The sequence below is a fragment of the Balaenoptera physalus genome (assembly GCF_965194825.1).
Source record: "Balaenoptera physalus genome assembly, chromosome: 13".
In the NCBI taxonomy this organism is placed as follows: domain Eukaryota; kingdom Metazoa; phylum Chordata; class Mammalia; order Artiodactyla; family Balaenopteridae; genus Balaenoptera; species Balaenoptera physalus.
In genome coordinates, this window is record NC_138892.1 from 73,381,811 (window position 1) to 73,402,085 (window position 20,275).

At 37.0% G+C, this 20,275-nt stretch overlaps 1 protein-coding gene and 1 long non-coding RNA gene across 2 annotated transcripts in view; one reads left to right on the forward strand and one right to left on the reverse strand.

Annotated features, from left to right (window-relative positions):
• The window catches only part of LOC309641933, an 870,732-nt gene that overhangs the window by 728,833 nt on the left and 121,624 nt on the right, over positions 1-20,275 (forward strand). The gene's annotated exons all lie outside the window — the stretch shown is intronic.
• Positions 1-20,275, reverse strand: part of MUC19 (mucin 19, oligomeric) — a gene marked incomplete at its 5' end in the record, with an annotated part of 121,234 nt that overhangs the window by 70,127 nt on the left and 30,832 nt on the right. The window contains one exon of the mRNA XM_082421153.1: positions 19,164-19,307. Within this exon, the coding sequence (XP_082277279.1) occupies positions 19,164-19,307 (144 nt within the window). The remainder of the gene's footprint in view (positions 1-19,163; positions 19,308-20,275) is intronic.

Sequence of the window (20,275 nt, forward strand, 5' to 3'; positions counted from 1 at the left end):
GAATGGATAAAAAAAAAACAACACCTGCATATATGCTGTCTACAAGAGACCCACTTCAGACCTAGGGTCACATATAGACTGAAAGTGAGGGGATGGAAAAAGATATTCCATGCAAATGGAAATCAAAAGAAAGCTGGAGTAGCAATTCTCATATCAGACAAAATAGACTTTAAAATAAAGTTTATTACAAGAGACAAAGAAGGACACTACCTATTGATCAGGGATCAATCCAAGAAGAAGATATAACAATTGTAAATATTTATGCACCCAACATAGGAGACCTCAATACATAAGGCAAATGCTAACTACAATGAAAGAGGAAATCAACAGTAACACAATCACAGTAGGGGATTTTAACACCCCACTTTCATCAATGGACAGCTCATCCAAATTGAAAATAAATAAGAAAACACAAGCTTTAAATGACACATTAGACAAGATGGACTTAATTGATATTTATAGGACATTCCATCCCAAAACAACAGAATGCACTTTCTTCTCAATTGCTCATGGAACATTCTGCAGGATAGATCATATAGTGGGTCACAAATCAAGCCTCACTTAATTTAAGAAAATTGAAATCATATCAAGTATCTTTTCTGACCACAACGCTATGAGACTAGATATCAATTACAAGAAAAGAACTGTGAAAAATACAAATACATGGAGACTAAACAATACACTACTAAATAACCAAGAGATCACTGAAGAAATCAAAGAGGAAATCAAAAAATACCTAGAAATAAATGACAATGAAAACATGATGGCCCAAAACCTATGTGATGCAGCAAAAGCAGTTCTAAGAGGGAAGTTTATAGCAATACAATCCTATCTCAAGAAACAAGGAAAATCTCAAATAAACAACCTAACCTTACACCTAAAGCAATTAGAGAAAGAAAAACAAACAAACAAACAAAAAACAAATTTAGCAGAAGGAAAGAAATCATGAAGATCAGATCAGAAATAAATGAAAAAGAAATGAAGGATGTGATAGCAAAGATCACTAAAACTAAAAGCTGGTTCTTTGAGAAGATAAACAAAATTGATAAACCATTAGCCAGACTCATCAAGAAAAAAACGGAGAAGACTCAAATCAACAGAATTAGAAATGAAAAAGGAGAAGTAACAACTGACACTGCAGAAATAAAAAGGATCATAAGAGATTACTACAATCAACTATATGCCAATAAAATGGACAACCTGGAAGAAATGGACAAATTCTTAGAAAAGCACAACCTTCCAAAACTGAACCAGGAAGAAATAGAAAATATAAACAGACCAATCACAAGCACTGAAATTTAAACTGTGCTTAAAAATCTTCCAACAAACAAAAGCCCAAGACCGGATGGCTTTACAGGCGAATTTTACCAAACATTTAGAGAAGAGCTAACACCTACCCTTCTCAAATTCTTCCAAAATATAGCAGAGGGAAGAACACTCCCAAACTCATTCTGCAAGGCCACCATCACCCTGATACCAAAACCAGACAAAGATGCCACAAAAAAAAGAAAACTAAAGACCAATATCACTGACGAACATAGATGCAAAAATCCTCAACAAAATTCGAGCAAACAGAATCCACCAGTACATTAAAAGAATCATACACCATGATCAAGTGGGGTTTATACCAGGAATGCAAGGATTCTTCAATATATGCAAATCAATCAATGTGATACACCATATTAACAAATTGAAGGAGAAAAACCATATGATCATCTCAATAGATGCAGAAAAAGCTTTCGACAAAATTCAACACCCATTTAGGATAAAAACCCTCCAGAAAGTAGGCATAGAGCGAACTTACATCAACATAATAAAGGCCATATATGACAAACTCACAGCCAACATCATTCTCAATGGTGAAAAACTGAAACCTTTTCCTCTAAGATCAGGAACAAGACAAGTTTGTCCACTCTCACCACTATTGTTCAACATATTTTTGGAAGTTTTAGGCACAGCAATCAGAGAAGAAAAAGAAATAAAAGGAATCCAAATCGGAAAAGAAGAAGTAAAACTGTCACTGTTTGCAGATGACATGATACTATACATAGAGAATCCTAAAGATTCTACCAGAAAACAACTAGAGCTAATCAATGAATTTAGTAAAGTAGCAGGATACAAAATTAATGCACAGAAATCTCGTGCATTCCTATACACTAACGATGAAAAATCTGAAAGTGAAATTAAGGAAACACTCCCATTTACCACTGCAACAAAAAGAATAAAATACCTAGGAAAAAACGTACCTACGGAGAGAAAACACCTGAGTGCAGAAAACTATAAGACAGTGATGAAAGAAATTAAAAACAATACAAACAGTTAGAGAGATATACCATGTTCTTGGATTGGAAGAATCAATATTACGAAAAAGACTATAATACCCAAAGCAATGTAGAGATTCAATGCAATGCCTATCAAACTACCAATGACTTTTTTCACAGAACTAGAGCAAAAAATTTCACAATTTATATGGAAACACAAAAGACCCCAAATAGACAAAGCAATCTTGAATAAGAACAACAAAGCTGGATGAAGCAGGTTCCCTGACTTTAGACTATACTACAAAGCTACAGTAATCAAGACAGTATGGTACTGGCACAAAGACAGAAATAAAAATCAATGGAACAGAATAGAAAGCCCAGATCTAAACCCACACACATATGGTCACCTTATCTTTGATAAAGGAGGCAAGAATATACAATGGAGAAAAGACAGCCTCTTCAATAAGTGAGGCTGGGAGAACTGGACAGCTACATGTAAAAGAATGAAATTAGAACACTTCCTAACACCATACACAAAAATAAACTCAAAATGGATTAAAGACCTAAATGTATGGCCAGATACTATAAAACTCTTAGAGGAAAACACAGGCAGAACACTTTCTGACATAAATCGCAGCAAGATCTTTTTTGACCCACCTCCTAGAGAAATGGAAATAAAAACAATAATAAACAAATGGAACCTAATGAAACTTAAAAGCTTTTGCACAGCAAAGGAAACCATAAACAAGACAAAAAGACAACCCTCAGAATGGGAGAAAATATTTGCAAATGAAGCAACTGACAAAGGATTAATCTCCAAAATATACAAGCGGCTCATTCAGCTCAATATCAAAAAAAAAACAAAACAAAACAAACAACCCAATCCAAAAATGGACAGAAGACTTAATAGACATTTCTCCAACAAAGATATACAGATTGCCAACAAACACATGAAAGGATGCTCAAAATCACTAATAATTAGAGAAATGTAAATCAAAACTACAATGAGGTATCACCTCACACTGGTCAGAATGGCCATCATCAAAAAATCTACAAACAATAAATGCTGGAGAGGGTGTGGAGAAATGGGAACCCTCTTGCACTGTTAGTGGGAATGTTAATTGATACAGCCACTATGGAGAACAGTATGGAGGTTGCTTAGAAAGCTAAAAATTGAACTACATATGACCCAGCATTCCCACTACTGGGCATATACCCTGAGAAAACCATAATTCAAAAAGAGTCATGTACCACAATGTTCATTGCAGCACTAGTTACAATAGCCAGGACATGGAAGCAACCTAAGTGTCTATGGACAGATGAATGGATAAAGATGATTAGGCACATATATACAATGGAATATTACTCAGCCACAAAAAGAAATGAAATTGAGTTATTTGTATTGAGGTGGATGGACCTAGAGTCTGTCATACAGAGTGAAATAAGTCAGAAAGAAAAAAACAAATACCATATGCTAACACAATATATGGAATAAAAAAAAAAAGGTTCTGATGAACCTAGGGGCAGGACAGGAATAAAGACACAGAGATAGAGAATGGACTTGAGGACATGGGGAGAGGGAAGGGTAAGCTGGGAAGAAGTGAGAGAGTAGCACTGACATATATATACTACCAGATGTAAAATAGATAGCTAGTGGGAAGCAGCCACATAGAACAGGGAGATCAGCTCAGTTCTTTGTGACCACCTAGAAGGGTGGGATAAGGAGGGTGGGAGGAAGATGCAAGAGGAGGGGCTATGAGGATATATGTATACATATAGCTGATTCATTTTGTTATGCAGCAGAAAGTAACAGGACATTGTAAAGCAATTATACTTCAATAAAGATGTTTTTAAAATAAATTAATTAAATAAAATAAAATTTATGGTTATGCAGTTAATTGAATGAACAAAGATAACCAAGTGATACTATCTGAGGCCCCAAGTTACAGGTTTTTGATGAAACTAAATCCATGATTATTTGAATAATTTCTAAGTTCCTACCTCTTATGTATGAAACGGGCATATTCTCAGAAAAGATGTTGTGGAATAGTCAATGAGGAGCTAAGCATTAAACCACTAATAATTATTTTAGAATTGAAATTTAATTAATATACAAAATTTTAGGTGCCTCAATTCATCTGGGAAATAAGCAATTACTAATTTATTCCAGCATCAATATAAAGCTACATCTACATTACCCAAAAATTCTGGAAAGTTACTACTGATTCTATAACTTGATAATCAATGTTTTCTCTCTATTGGGATTATTTGACTAAATCTATTTAAAATTTATTTGATTTGTGGCACATTTACAGAATTTTAACATGAAAAAAATGAACTTCTAAAAACTACTTTTTTCTCCTGATTTCAGATTAACGTTGGGGCAAGCCTTAATGATTCACATCTGTGAAATTATAACTTCTGACTATAATTTCTTGCTTTCACGGATAAAAAGGAAAAGACAACCCTTTTTTCTCTCTACGTCATACCAGAAAATCCCTTTTTCTTCTGATCTTTGTAAGGCTGGAAAAAATATTTAAGCTCTTTGTATACTCTCTCCTGTAAAATATGAGGGCAAGTGTGTTGTGGAGGATTGTGGAATCAGGGGATTTTTGAGATTTAATGAGAAATTGAATAAAGAGTTCTTGATATAATGACTAAAATATAGTAAGCACTCATTAACAGTTATTTGCTATATATTGTAATACAGTACTAAGATGATGTTTTAGTAAAATAATATTATACTAACAGAGCATGAAATGTCTGTTGGAGTTTCAGTGAAATTAAATAAAACATTAGGATTTCGTAAGATTTGGTAAGGTTAAGCATTAAAAGTCATAAATAATACCAACTGAATTCAGGAAAAAATCACCTAGCTAATCTTCCCTATAATTAAACTCTACATTAGATTTATAATTTTTTAAATGCTATGGTGGAAGCAATTGATGAGATTTCTGTAGTTTTTTTTTTTTTTTTTTTTTTTTTTTTAACATCTTTATTGAAGTATAATTGCCTTACAATGGTGTGTTAGCTTCTGCTTTATAACAAAGTGAATCAGTAATACATATACAATATGTTCCCATTTCTCTTCCCTCTTGCATCTCCCTCCCTCCCACCCTCCCCATCCCATCCCTCTAGGTGGTCACAAAGCACCGAGCTGATCTCCCTGTGCTATGCGGCTGCTTCCCACTAGTTATCTATTTTACATTTGGTAGTGTATATATGTCCATGACACTCTCTTACCCTGTCACATCTCACCCCACCCCCTCCCCATATCCTCAAGTCCATTCTCTAGTAGGTCTGTGTCTTTATTCCCGTCTTGCCACTAGGTTCTTCATGGCCTTTTTTTTTTTTTTTTTTCCCTTAGATTCCGTATATATGTGTTAGCATACTGTATTTGTTTTTCTCTTTCTGACTTACTTCACTCTGTATGACAGACTCTAACTCCATCCACCTCATTACAAATACCTCCATTTCATTTCTTTTTATGGCTGAGTAATATTCCATTGTATATATGTGCCACATCTTCTTTATCCATTCATCTGTCGATGGACATTTAGATTGCTTCCATGTCCTGGCTATTGTAAATAGAGCTGCAATGAACATTTTGGTACATGACTCTTTTTGACCTATGGTTTTCTCAGGGTATATGCCCAGTAGTGGGATTGCTGGGTTGTATGGTAGTTCTATTTGTAGTTTTTTAAGGAACCTCCATACTGTTCTCCATAGTGGCTGTATCAATTTACATTCCCACCAAGAGTGCAAGAGTGTTCCCTTTCCTCCACACCCTCTCCAGCATTTACTGTTTCTAGATTTTTGGATGATGGCCATTCTGACTGGTGTGAGATGATATCTCATTGTAGTTTTGATTTGCATTTCTCTAATGATTAATGATGTTGAGCATTCTTTCATGTGTCTGTAGGCCATCTGTATATCTTCTTTGGAGAAATGTCTATTTAGGTCTTCTGCCCATTTTTGGATTGGGTTGTTCGTTTTTTTGTTATTGAGCTGCATGAGCTGCTTGTAAATCTTGGAGATTAATCCTTTGTCAGTTGCTTCATTTGCAAATATTTTCTCCCATTCTGATGGTTGTCTTTTGGTCTTGTTTATGGTTTCCTTTGCTGTGCAAAAGCTTTTAAGTTTCATTAGGTCCCATTTGTTTATTTGTGTTCTTATTTCCATTTCTCTGGGAGCTGGGTCAAAAAGAATCTTGCTGTGATGTATGTCATAGAGTGTTCTGCCTATGTTTTCCTCTAAGAGTTTGATAGTGTCTGCCGTTACACTTAGGTCTTTAATCCATTTTGAGTTTATTTTTGTGCATGGTGTCAGGGAGTGTTCTATTTTCATACTTTTACATGTACCTGTCCAATTTTCCCAGCACCACTTATTGAAGAGGCTGTCTTTTCTCCACTGTATATGCTTGCCTCCTTTATCAAAAATAAGGTGCCCATATGTGTGTGGGTTTATCTCTGGGCTTTCTATCCTGTTCCATTGATCTATATGTCTGTTTTTGTGCCAGTACCACACTGTCTTGATTACTGAAGCTTTGTAATATAGTCTGAAGTCAGGGAGCCTGATTCCCCCAGCTCCATTTTTCGTTCTCAAGATTGCTTTGGCTATTCGGGGTCTTTTGTGTTTCCATACAAATTGTGAAATTTTTTGTTCTAGTTCTGTGAAAAATGCCAGTGGTAATTTGATAGGGATTGCATTGAATCTGTAGATTGCTTTGGGTTAGTAGAGTCATTTTCACAATGTTGATTCTTCCAATCCAGGAACATGGTATATCTCTCCATCTATTTGTATCATCTTTAATTTCTTTCATCAGTGTCTTATAATTTTCTGCATACAGGTCTTTTGTCTCCTTAGGTAGGTTTATTCCTAGATATTTTATTCTTTTTGTTGCAATGGTAAATGGGAGTGTTTTCTTAATTTCACTTTCAGATTTTTCGTCATTAGTGTATAGAAATGCAAGAGATTTCTGTGCATTAATTTTGTATCCTGCTACTTTACCAAATTCATTGATTAGCTCTAGGAATTTTCTGGTAGCATCTTTAGGATTCTCTATGTATAGTATCATGTCATCTGCAAATAGTGACAGCTTTACTTCTTCTTTTCCGATTTGGATTCCTTTTATTTCTTTGTCTTCTCTGATTGCTGTGGCTAACACTTCCAAAACTATGTTGAATAATAGTGGTGAGAGTGGGCAACCTTGTCTTGTTCCTGATCTTAGTGGAAATGGTTTCAGTTTTTCACCATTGAGGACAATGTTGGCTGTGGGTTTGTCATATATGGCCTTTATTATGTTGAGGAAAGTTCCCTCTATGCCTACTTTCTGCAGGGCTTTTATCATAAATGGGTGTTGAATTTTGTCGAAAGCTTTCTCTGCATCTATTGAGATGATCATATGGTTTTTCTCCTTCAGTTTGTTAATATGATGTATCACATTGATTGATTTGCGTATATTGAAGAATCCTTGCATTCCTGGGATAAACCCCACTTGATCATGGTGTAGGATCCTTTTAATGTGCTGTTGGATTCTGTTTGCTAGTATTTTGTTGAGGATTTTTGCATCTATGTTCATCAGTGATATTGGCCTGTAGTTTTCTTTCTTTGTGACATCTTTGTCTGGTTTTGGTATCAGGGTGATGGTGGCCTCGTAGAATGAGTTTGGAAGTGTTCCTCCCTCTGCAATATTTTGGAAGAGTTTGAGAAGGATAGGTGTTAGCTCTTCTCTAAATGTTTGATAGAATTCACCTGTGAAGCCATCTGGTCCTGGGCTTTTGTTTGTTGGAAGGTTTTTAATCACAGTTTCAATTTCAGTGCTTGTGATTGGTCTGTTCATATTTTCTATTTCTTCCTGGTTCAGTCTCGGCAGTTTGTGCATTTCTAAGAATCTGTCCATTTCTTCCAGGTTGTCCATTTTATTGGCATAGAGTTGCTTGTAGTAATCTCTCATGATCTTTTGTATTTCTGCAGTGTCAGTGGTTACTTCTCCTTTTTCATTTCTAATTCTATTGATCTGAGTCTTCTCCCTTTTTCTCTTGATGAGTCTGGCTAATGGTTTATCAATTTTGTTTATCTTCTCAAAGAACCAGCTTTTAGTTTCATTGATTTTTGCTATTGTTTCCTTCATTTCTTTTTCATTTATTTCTGACCTGATCTTTATAATTTCTTTCCTTCTGCTGGCTTTGGGGTTTTTTTGTTCTTCTTTCTCTAATTGCTTTAGGTGCAAGGTTAGGTTGTTTATTCGAGATGTTTCCTGTTTCTTGAGGTAGGCTTGTATTGCTATAAACTTCCCTCTTAGCACTGCTTTTGCTGCGTCCCATAGGTTTTGGGTCGTCGTTTCTCCATTGTCATTTGTTTCTAGGTATTTTTTGATTTCCCCTTTGATTTCTTCAGTGATCACTTCGTTATTAAGTAATGTATTGTGTAGCCTCCATGTGTTTGTATTTTTTACAGATCTTTTCCTGTAATTGATATCTAGTCTCATAGCGTTGTGGTCGGAAAAGATACTTGATACGATTTCAATTTTCTTAAATTTACCAAGGCTTGATTTGTGACCCAAGATATGATCTATCCTGGAGAATGTTCCATGAGCACTTGAGAAAAATGTGTATTCTGTTGTTTTTGGATGGAATGTCCTATAAATATCAATTAAGTCCATCTTGTTTAATGTATCATTTAAAGCTTGTGTTTCCTTATTTATTTTCATTTTGGATGATCTGTCCATTGGTGAGAGTGGGGTGTTAAAGTCCCCTACTATGATTGTGTTGCTGTCGATTTCCCCTTTTATGGCTGTTAGTATTTGCCTTATGTATTGAGGTGCTCCTATGTTGGGTGCATAAATATTTACAATTGTTATACCTTCCTCTTGGATCGATCCCTTGATCATTATATAGTGTCCTTCTTTGTCTCTTGTAATAGTCTTTATTTTAAAGTCTATTTTGTCTGATATGAGAATTGCTACTCCAGCTTTCTTTTGATTTCCATTTGCATGGAATATCTTTTTCCATCCCCTCACTTTCAGTCTATATGTGTCTCTAGGTCTGAAGTGGGTCTCTTGTAGACAGCATATATATGGGTCTTGTTTTTGTATCCATTCAGCCAGCCTGTGTCTTTTGGTGGGAGCATTTAATCCATTTACATTCAAGGTAATTATCGATATGTATGTTCCTATTCCCATTTTCTTAAATGTTTTGGGTTTGTTATTGTAGGTGTTTTCCTTCTCTTTTGTTTCTTGCCTAGAAAAGTTCCTTTACCATTTGTTGTAAAGCTGGTTTGGTGGTGCTAAACTCTCTCAGCTTTTGCTTGTCTGTAAAGGTTTTAATTTCTCCATCGAATCTGAATGAGATCCTTTCTGGGTAGTGTAATCTTGGTTGTAGGTTTTTCTCCTTCATCACTTTAAGTATATCCTGCCACTCCCTTCTGGCTTGCAGAGTTTCTGCTGAAAGATCAGATGTTAACCTTATGGGGATTCCCTTGTGTGTTATTTGTTGTTTTTCCCTTGCTGCCTTTAATATGTTTTCCTTATATTTAATTTTTGACAGTTTGATTAATATGTGTCTTGGTGTGTTTCTCCTTGGGTTTATCCTGTATGGGACTCTCTGTGCTTCCAGGACTTGATTAACTCTTTCCTTTCCCATATTAGGGAAATTTTCAACTATAATCTCTTCAAATATCTTCTCAGTCCCTTTCTTTTTCTCTTCTTCTTCTGGGACCCCTATAATTCGAATGTTGGCGCGTTTAATGTTGTCCCAGAGGTCTCTGAGACTGTCCTCAGTTCTTTTCATTCTTTTTTCTTTATCCTGCTCTGCAGTAGTTATTTCCACCATTTTATCTTCCAGATCACTTATCCTTTCTTCTGCCTCAGTTATTCTGCTATTGATCCCATCTAGAGTATTTTTAATTTCATTTATTGTGGTTTTCATCATTGCTTGGTTCCTCTTTAGTTCTTCTACGTCCTTGTTAAATGTTTCTTTCATTTTGTCTATTCTATTTCCAAGATTTTGGATCATCCTTACTATCATTATTCTAAATTCTTTTTCAGGTAGACTACCTATTTCCTCTTCATTTGTTAAGTCTGGTATGTTCTGACCCTGCTCCTTCATCTGCTGTGTGTTTTTCTGTCGTCTCATTTTGCTTATCTTACTGTGTTTGGGGTCTCCTTTTCACAGGCTGCAGGTTCGTAGTTCCTGTTGTTTTTGGTATCTGTCCCCAGTGGCTAAGGTTGGTTCAGTGGGTTGTGTAGGCTTCCTGGTGGAGGGAACTAGTGCCTGAGCTCTGGTGGATGAGGTTGGATCTTGTCTTTCTGGTGGGCACGTCCACGTCTGGTGGTGTATTTTGGGGTGTCTGTTGCCTTATTATGATTTTAGGCAGCCTCTCTGCTAATGGATGGGGCTGTGTTCCTGTCTTGCTAGTTGTTTGGCATAGGGTGTCCAGCACTGTAGCTTGCTGGTCGTTGAGTGAAGCTGGGTCTTGATGTTGAGATGGAGATCTCTGAGAGATTTTTGCCGTTTGGTATTACGTGGAGCTGGGAGGTCTCTTGTGGACCAGTGTCCTGAAGTTGGCTCTCCCACCTCAGAGGCACGGCCCTGATGCCTGGCTGGAGCACCAAGAGCCTTTCGTCCACACGGCTCAGAGTAAAAGGGAGAAAAAATAGAAAGAAAGAAAGAAAGAGGCTATAATATAGTGAAGTAAAATAAAGCTATTGTTAAGCAAAGCTATACAGACAAAATCGCACCCAGAAGCATATACATATACACTCACAAATAAAAGGAAAAGGGGAAAAATTAATATATCCTGCTCCCAAAGTCCACCTCCTGAATTTGGGATGATTCGTTGTCTATTCAGGTATTCAACAGATGCAGGCCCATCAAGTTGTTTGTGGAGTTTTAATCCGCTGCTTCTAAGGCTGCTGGGAGAGATTTCCCCTTATATTCCCTGTTCGCACAGCTCCTGGGATTCAGCTTTGGATTTGGACCTGCCTCTGCGTGTAGGTCGCCTGAGGGCGTCTATTCCCCGCCCAGACAGGACGGGGTTAAAGGAGCAGCTGCTTCGGGGGCTCTGGCTCACTCAGGCCGCGGGGAGGGAGGTGTACAGAGGAGGCGGGGTGAGCCTGCGGCGGCCGAGGCCGGCGTGACGTTGCACCAGCCTGAGGCAGGCAGTGCGTTCTCCCGGGGAACTTGTCCCCGGATCACGGGACCCTGGCAGTGGCGGGCTGCACAGGCTCCCGGGAGGGGCGATGTGGAGAGTGACCTGTGCTCACACACAGGCTTTTTGGAGGCGGCAGCAGCAGCCCCAGCGTCTCACGCCCGTCTCTGGGGTCCGTGCTGATCGCCGCGGCTCGCGCCTTTCTCTGGAGTTCGTTTAGGCGGCACTCTGAATCCCCTCTCCTTGCGCTCAGCGATACAAAGAGGCAAGAAAAAGTCTCTTGCCTCTTCGGCAGCTGCAGACCTTTTCCCGGTCTCCCTCCCAGCCAGCTGTGGTGCGCTAACCCTTTCAGGCTGTGTTCACGCTGCCAGCCCCAGTCCTCTCCCTGCTATCCAACCGAAGCCCGAGCCTCAGCTCCCAGCCCCGCCCGCCGAGCAGACAAGCCTCTCGGGCTGGTGAGTGCTGCTCGGCGCCGAGCCTCTGTGCGGGAGTCTCTCCGTTTTTTATCTCTGCGCCCCTGTTGCTGTGGGGTCTGCGGTGATCACCGCGGCTCGCGCCCTTCTCTGGAGTTCGTTTAGGCGGCGCTCTGAATCCCCTCTCCTTGCGCGCCGCGAAACAAAGAGGCAAGAAAAAGTCTCTTGCCTCTTCGGCAGCTGCAGACTTTTTCCCGGTCTCCCTCCCAGCCAGCTGTTGTGCGCTAATCCCTTCAGGCTGTGTTCACGCTGCCAGCCTCAGTCCTCTCCCTGCGATCCGACCGAAGCCCGAGCCTCAGCTCCCAGCCCCCGCCCGCCCCGGCGGGTGAGCAGACAAGCCTCTCGGGCTGGAGAGTGCTGCTCGGCGCCGAGCCTCCGTGCGGGAACCTCTCCGCTTTGCCCTCCGCACCCCTGTGGCTGCGCTCTCCTCCGTGGCTCCGAAGGTTCCCCCCTCTGCCACCTGCAGTCTTCACCCGCGAAGGGGCTTCCTAGTGCGTGGAAATCTTTCCTCCTTCACGGCTCCCTCCCACTGGTGCAGGTGCCGTCCCTATTCTTTTGTCTCTGTTATTTCTTTTTTCTTTTGCCCTACCCAAGTACGGGGGGAGTTTCTTGCCTTTTTGGAGGTCGGACGTTTTCTGCCAGCGTTCAGTGGGTGTTCTGTAGGAGCAGTTCCACGTGTAGATGTATTTCTACTGTATCTGTGGGAAGGAAGGTGATATCCGCGTCTTACTCTTCCGCCATCTTCCTTAGGCCCCCCTTCTGTAGTGTTTTAAGGTTAATTTTACATCTAAAACCTCATCAGTTGCTAATGATGAAGTAACAAAAACTCTAGGTAATCTACTCATGGCCTTCTGTTTTATATGAAAAGTTTGCTTGCTACAATACAGAATGTTGACAAAATTAAATTGCCAGAATATTATGTTCAAAACCGAATGCTTGGGGAAGAAAAGGCAATAAAAGAAAATATATGTATAAACTGGAAAAAATCAAACCAGTCTTCTTAGTTCTGATTGCCTACTTTTAATGCAAGATGCAGATATCAGCATCATATTGAAATAGTTATCCAAATTGCTTATGACTCATGCATGACTACACAATTCATCAAATCAACAGTCAAGAACACTTTAAATGGCCTCAAGATTCAAAAGTTTTAGTAGCTGAGTGAACGATTTTATTTTAACTGAAAGAGACCTATATAACTGAACCAAATTACTTATCTTAGAAACAGAAAAAGGCTGAGAATTAGGAATTCAGTCCATTGTTTATGGCTGAGATAATACATAGAATATCATTATGCAGTGTATATTAAACAACTATTGGGATGAAATTGTTACTAAGCCTTCAGAAATAAATTTACAATTATAGAATAAAGAAAAATATTTCTGAAACATGTCAGTCCTTCTAAAATTACATTGAAAGAGCCAGACCTGCTAATGATATTCAACATAAGAGAAAGTTTGATAGAAATTAAACATGTCAGTTGGGCATTTTAATGATATTCCACACTATGATGGTGATAAAGTTACATGTTTGCCCTTTGAATATAAGCAACATGTATTAATCACCAAATAAATCAGACAACACTAAAAATTACAAAAGTACCCCAAATTAGTCATAATTCTATATCATGATATAAAATTATAATCAAAAAGTAGTCTTGATTTTACACCCTCTTTGTATTCTACAGAAGAAATATTAGCTCCAATGAATGAAATGTATGAACTATAAGATTCATCAGTATAAATAATATCTAATCAATAGTCTAATTTTCACTAGAAATTCTGTGCCAAAAGAAAAAACCTGAATTACAAATTTGGGGCAGGGAAAAGAAGAATCATCCATTCATTCTACAAATATTTATTGAATACTAACTATTATATAGCTTGGGGCTAAGTGCAATTGGGAATACAAGGATGGCAAACCATTATCTGTGACTTCAAGGATGTTACCTAGACTTCTTGTGGCGATCATTTTGCAAAATATATAAATATCAAATCATTATGTTGAACACCTGAAACTAATATAATGTTAACATGCCAATTATACCTCAATAAAATATTATGTTTTAAAATATATATGTATATACAGAGACAGACAGATTGGAGAAGGTAATAAATAACAGGAGAAAGAAAAACAATGTTAATTGAGGGGAAGAAAAGGGTCCTAAGTATAGGAGAGTGGGTCTGTTGATTCTAATATGTAAAAAACAATTTTAATATATGTAAAAGCCTATATTTGTCAGTTTATAGGCTTGTCGATTCACCTACCTATTATTTCACTGCTTGATGTAGTAATCCCTGGAATGGAAGCTGCTGAATTGGAGAACATAATGGAAAAAAATAAGTTTCATGTGGAAGGAAAATTGTGTTACTGATAGCATCTATGGCAATATATAAAAAGGATCAACTTGAAATTAATGTTACAGAGAAATTTGATTAAATAGGTAAATAGATGTCAAAATGTAAAATTAAAGTTTTAAAATCTATAGACCACAAGTAAAAAGTCAAAGATTCTTAACAGTTTGTATAACATTTTTTCCCAAAGTTTTCTTCTAAAATGTTAAAAACAAACAAAACAAAAGTAGAAAAAAAAATCTTCCCTGAGTTTATTTTTGTGTATGGTGTTAGGGAGTGTTCTAATTTCATTCTTTTACATGTAGCTGTTCAGTTTTCCCAGCACCACTTATTGAAGAGGCTGTCTTTTCTGAATTGTGTATTCTTGTCTCCTTTATCAAAGATAAGGTGACCATATGTGCATGGGTTTATCTCTGGGCTTTCTATCCTGTTCCATTGATCTATATTTCTGTTTTTGTGCCAGTACTATACTGTCTTGATTACTGTAGCTTTGTAGTATAGTCTGAAGTCCGGGAGCCTGATTCCTCCAGCTCCGTTTTTCTTTCTCAAGATTGCTTTGACTATTCGGGGTCTTTTGTGTTTCCATACAAATTGTGAAATTTTTTGTTCCAGTTCTGTGAAAAATGCTCAAAATGGATTAAAGACCTAAATGTAAGGCCAGACACTATCAAACTCTTACAGGAAAACATAGGCAGAACACTCTATGACATAAATCACAGCAAGATCCTTTTTGACCCTCATCCTAGAGAAATGGAAATAAAAACAAAAATAAACAAATGCGACCTAATGAAACTTAAAAGCTTTTGCACAGCAAAGGAAACCATAAACAAGATGAAAAGACAACCCTCAGAATGGGAGAAAATATTTGCAAATGAAGCAACTGACAAAGGATTAATCTCCAAAATATACAAGCAGCTCAATATCAAAAAAACAAACAACCCAATCCAAAAATGGGCAGAAGACCTAAATAGACATTTCTCCAAAGAAGATATACAGATTGCCAACAAACACATGAAAGGATGCTCAAAATCACTAATCATTAGAGAAACGTAAATCAAAACTACAATGAGGTATCACCTCACACCGGTCAGAATGGCCATCATCAAAAAATCTACAAACAGTAAATGCTGGAGAGGGTGTGAAGAAAAGGGAACCCTCTTTCACTGTTGGTGGGAATGTAAATTGATACAGCCACTATGGGGAACAGTATGGAGGTTCCTCAAAACAGTAAAATTAGAACTACCATATGACCCAGCAATCCCACTACTGGGCATATACCCTGAGAAAACCATAATTTAAAAAGAGCCGTGTACCACAATGTTCATTGCAGCTCTGTTTACAATAGCCGAAACGTGGAAGCAACCTAAGTGTCCATCAACAGATGAATGAATAAAGAAGATGTGGCACATATATACAATGGAATATTACTCAGCCATAAAAAGAAATGAAATTGAGTTATTTGTAGTGAGGTGGATGGACCTTGAGTCTGTCATACAGAGTGAAGTAAGTCAGAAAGAGAAAAACAAATACCGTATGCTAACACATATATATGGAATCTAAAAAAAAAAAAAGAAAAGTCATGAAGAACCTAGGGGCAAGATGGGAATAAAGACGCAGACCTACTAGAGAATGAAATTGAGGACACGGGGAGGGGGAAGGGTAAACTGGGACAAAGTGAGAGAGTGGCATGGACATATATACACTACCAAACGTAAAACTGATAGCTAGTGGGAAGCAGCCACATAGCACAGGGAGATCAGCTCTGTGCTTTGTGACCACCTAGAGGGGTGGGATAGGGAAGGTGGGAGGGAGACCCAAGAGGGAAGAGATATGGGGTTATATGTATATGTATAGCTGATTCACTTTGTTATAAAGCAGAAACTAACACACCATTGTAAAGCAATTATACTCCAATAAAGACGTTAAATAAAAAAGTCTTCCCTGAAAAGTGTAACTGCAAAGGTATAATACTGAAAAAGGAAGTTTTGGAATTTTTTTTAATGCCCTCTTGATTAAGTTGTGGTTGATGATTATGGCTTGCCTGTGCCTGAGCTACTGGTCACCAGTGTAATTGCTGTGCAAAAGAGGAGACAAATATTTGGAAATGTCTGTTAAAATGGTGTTGAAAGGCAAGATTAAGAAGTATTTATTTAGACATGGGTTAGATATCTCTAAAATTCAAATAAATAATGAAATGTAACAGCTAAATTCATTTACCAGAAGTACTCCTGTACTTCTCTGACCACTGCTTTAATTACAAATGATTCAATTAAAGTTAAAATTCCTTGGTGTCAGTTGAAAAGAAAATATAAATTATTTTCAAAGAATTTAGCATAGAATTTTCTTCTGTAGTCACTTTCTTCCAAATTAGTAATATGTAGAATGTTCTTTTGAGGACACATGATCTCTGAATAGGGAAGAGATTCTTCACCAATATCACAGTTGGGATGTAGACCCTGCTATTTGGCATTTAGGAAATAAATAAATAGAGAACGACAAATTTGAGAAAAGGGCCAAATGCCTGAGTTGCAAATTCACTTTGATGCTTATTTAGAAGAAAAAAACAAATAAGCATTTTTTTTACCTGCTTCAGCTCTTAGTATGGAGGTAGCTGTTGTAGTAGAAACTGTTTAGGGAAGACAATATTTATGAAAATAAATTACTTAAATAATTTTGCTGGAAAATTTAGTTCAAGAAACCAGTTGCCATAAACTCAATAAAAGCTTCTGAAGTTGTATGCAGAGGTTAATTAACAAAACAATCTTTCATTAAATCAATATGAATAACACTATATACTTACTGTATGCCCAACAAAAATAACTAATTATTTTCTGTTATTGCCACTTAACCAAAATCTCACAGGAACTTTATAAGACAGGCCCAAACTGAACCCTGACTTGTGATACCTTAGCTTTAGGAAAATAACCAATGATAACTAAAAGAAATAACACTTCACTGATGACCACATACTAAATACATTACCAAAACCTAAGGTTTCCAATTTACTATACTATCTCTTAATTGACACCACCTCCAAATATTGATCAACAGGAAATAAATTCTATCCCTGAATCATACAAGACAGGAATGTGTAAGTGTACTGTAGCAACTCTAAGTACACTTATATCACCAATGTATTACAAGTTCCAGACCCAAAGTTAAACTGCATTTTGCCCAATACTCTCTTGAATGGACATAACTGAGATAACATTATAGCTTGCAACAAATACATGAGTTAAGAAAAATAAATTAACATTTATTTCTATGTTTTCAAGTCATCTCCCAGTATAATCATGATTTCAAAATATTTACTTCACAGGAGATCACATTTACTTCTTTTTCATTACACTTGTTCCAATTATCATCTAAAAATGTCAAGCTTTGGATGATTATATTTAACTAATAAGCATACAATACCTATTGTATGTTCTAATCATATTTCTAACCTAATTCACAGGAGTATAATGAAATAATATTTTTACATATTTTCTAGTAACTGTTAATTTTAATTTGAAATTTTATATCAGCGTACTTACCAGCATATCTTTTACTGGCACAGATTCATGTGAAACTATAAATGATTATCCATAAAAAGACATCAGAAATACACATTTAAACCACAATGATGATTTTACCTGTAAATGTTGAATTTGTAGGAGCAGTTTCTGAAATAATTATAAATTACTATTATTGACAGGAATGAAAAATTGTGAAAAAAAATTCTAAAACTCAAGTTGCCTATGAGTTATCTGGCTTTTTTTATTTCACTTCTTGCAATTTCAAATGCAAAAAAGGAGTCGTTTATATATTCTTTGGAAGCTTATTGAAATTTCTTTTTAAGATATATGTTGCATATGAGTAATCCTTCAAGTATTGAATTCTATCTATATAATCCTCACCTTCCACTCCATCCCTTTATTAAAATATTTTAGTTGATGTCTCACTCCCTTAATTCCCAGAACCTACAGACAGGTAGGAGTGTGGCAGGAGAACTGCCCCATCTACCAGTGGTTCAAAGTGCCTTGACAACATTGGTTTTGAACTGACCCAATATGAACAAATACCATGAAATGGAATTGTCTCAATCCACTGAGGGGCAGTCTAAAGCATTAAGTATTTACTCCTCTGCTGTTGATGGTCTGAAAAGATTCCAAACCCTTTACCTCACCTTTCCTAAATCGATTAGACTAAAACATAGTGACTCACCACTGCACTCCAACTCTCCTGCGATGCAATAGCTGAAAGTTAAATTATAAACAAAAAAGAAACAATCAAAATAAAAAACAAGAATGAGGTTGAAATTTTTTAGCTCCTAATTACATACATCTCCCAAATTTAAAATAACAAATTGTCTAACAGTGAAAATCAAAACAGAACCAAATAAGAGAACAGTAAATAACTGTTTCCCCAAGAGCATGCTGTGGATTCAAACTGGGTTTTTTTTGTTTTTTTGTATTTTTCATGTACTGTTTCCTAATATTTTCACTGAGGAGTTCTTGGGACCTAAAGGAACGTTTGGAGTCAAGCTGTAAAGTTAGTTCTTAGATTTTAAGTTTCAAACATGACTTTTTTTGATGGCCATGCCGCTCTAGTACAGACCTCCCCTCTTCACTTCCATGTCACTGTCTGAAAGCCTATAAACATGATCTTACATTTATGGAATGAAAACTTTCTTTTTACCCAAAAGTACATAGTGACATTTTCTGTTCTGTCTTCTGCACAAAGTATAAGATTTAACAAACCATTTGTTGATATGTGGATTTACTGAAAACACAAAATAACCAACATAAGTGACATAAAACTGAACCTAAAGCTGACCTTCCCATTTAGAAATAACAGTTAAAAAATATATTCACTGATTTATTTCTTAATTGTTTTCTAAATAGAAATGGAAGAAACAGAAATACTGGACAGTTAGAGAATTTACCATGTTCTCCCACAGTTATCTTGGATCACTCCACCAGCAGGTATGATGTCATTATAGAAGCAGCTGCACTCAGACAAACTGACGCATTTCATGGTGTTCTCATCCAGGAAGGGAGCACTGTCTGGGCACTTAGCATAACAGCCTGTGTGTAAAAATGACCCACAGTTCATCTCTATTTGCTGAAACTGCATTGTACCTTTGTAAACTTGCTTCAATGCTTCCATGAACCGAAGTAGATAATAGCAAAACAACAGCATACTCTTAGCGAAAATATATAAAATTGAAACAGCCACTATGGAGAACAGTATGGAAGTTCCTTAAAAAACTAATAATAGAACTACCATACGACCCAGAAATCCCACTACTGGGCATATACCCTGAGAAAACCATAATTCAAAAAGAGTCATGTACCACCATGTTCATTGCAACACTACTTACAATAGCCAGGACATGGAAGCAACCTAAGTATCCATTGACAGATGAATGGATAAGGGAGATGTGGTACATATATACAATGGAATATTACTCAGCCATAAAAAGAAATGAAATTGAGTTATTTGTAGTGAGGTGGATGGACCTAGAGTGTGTCATACAGAGTGAAGTAAGTCAGAAAGAGAAAAACAAATACCATATGCTAACACACATATATGGAATCTAAAAAAATAAAATAAAATGGTTCTGAAGAACCTAGGGGCAGGACAGAAGCAAAGATGCAGATGTAGAGAATGGACTTGAGGACACGCAAAGGGTGAAGGGTAAGCTGGGACAAAGTGAGAGAGTGGCATGGACATATATACACTACCAGTTGTAACATAGATAGCTAGTGGGAAGCATTTGCATAGCACAGGAAGATCAGCTCAGTGCTATGTGACCACCTAGAGGGGTGGGATAGGGAGGATGGGAGGGAGACACAAGAGGGAGGGGATATGGGGATATATGTATATGTAGAGCTGATTCACTTTGTTATAAAGCAGAAACTAACACACCATTGTAAAGCAATTATACTCCAATAAAGATGTTAAATAAATAAATAAATAAATAAATAAATAAAGATGTTTTGTTAAGAAAAAAAACTTGAACAGGTTTCAGACCCTCTTGCAATGAATATAA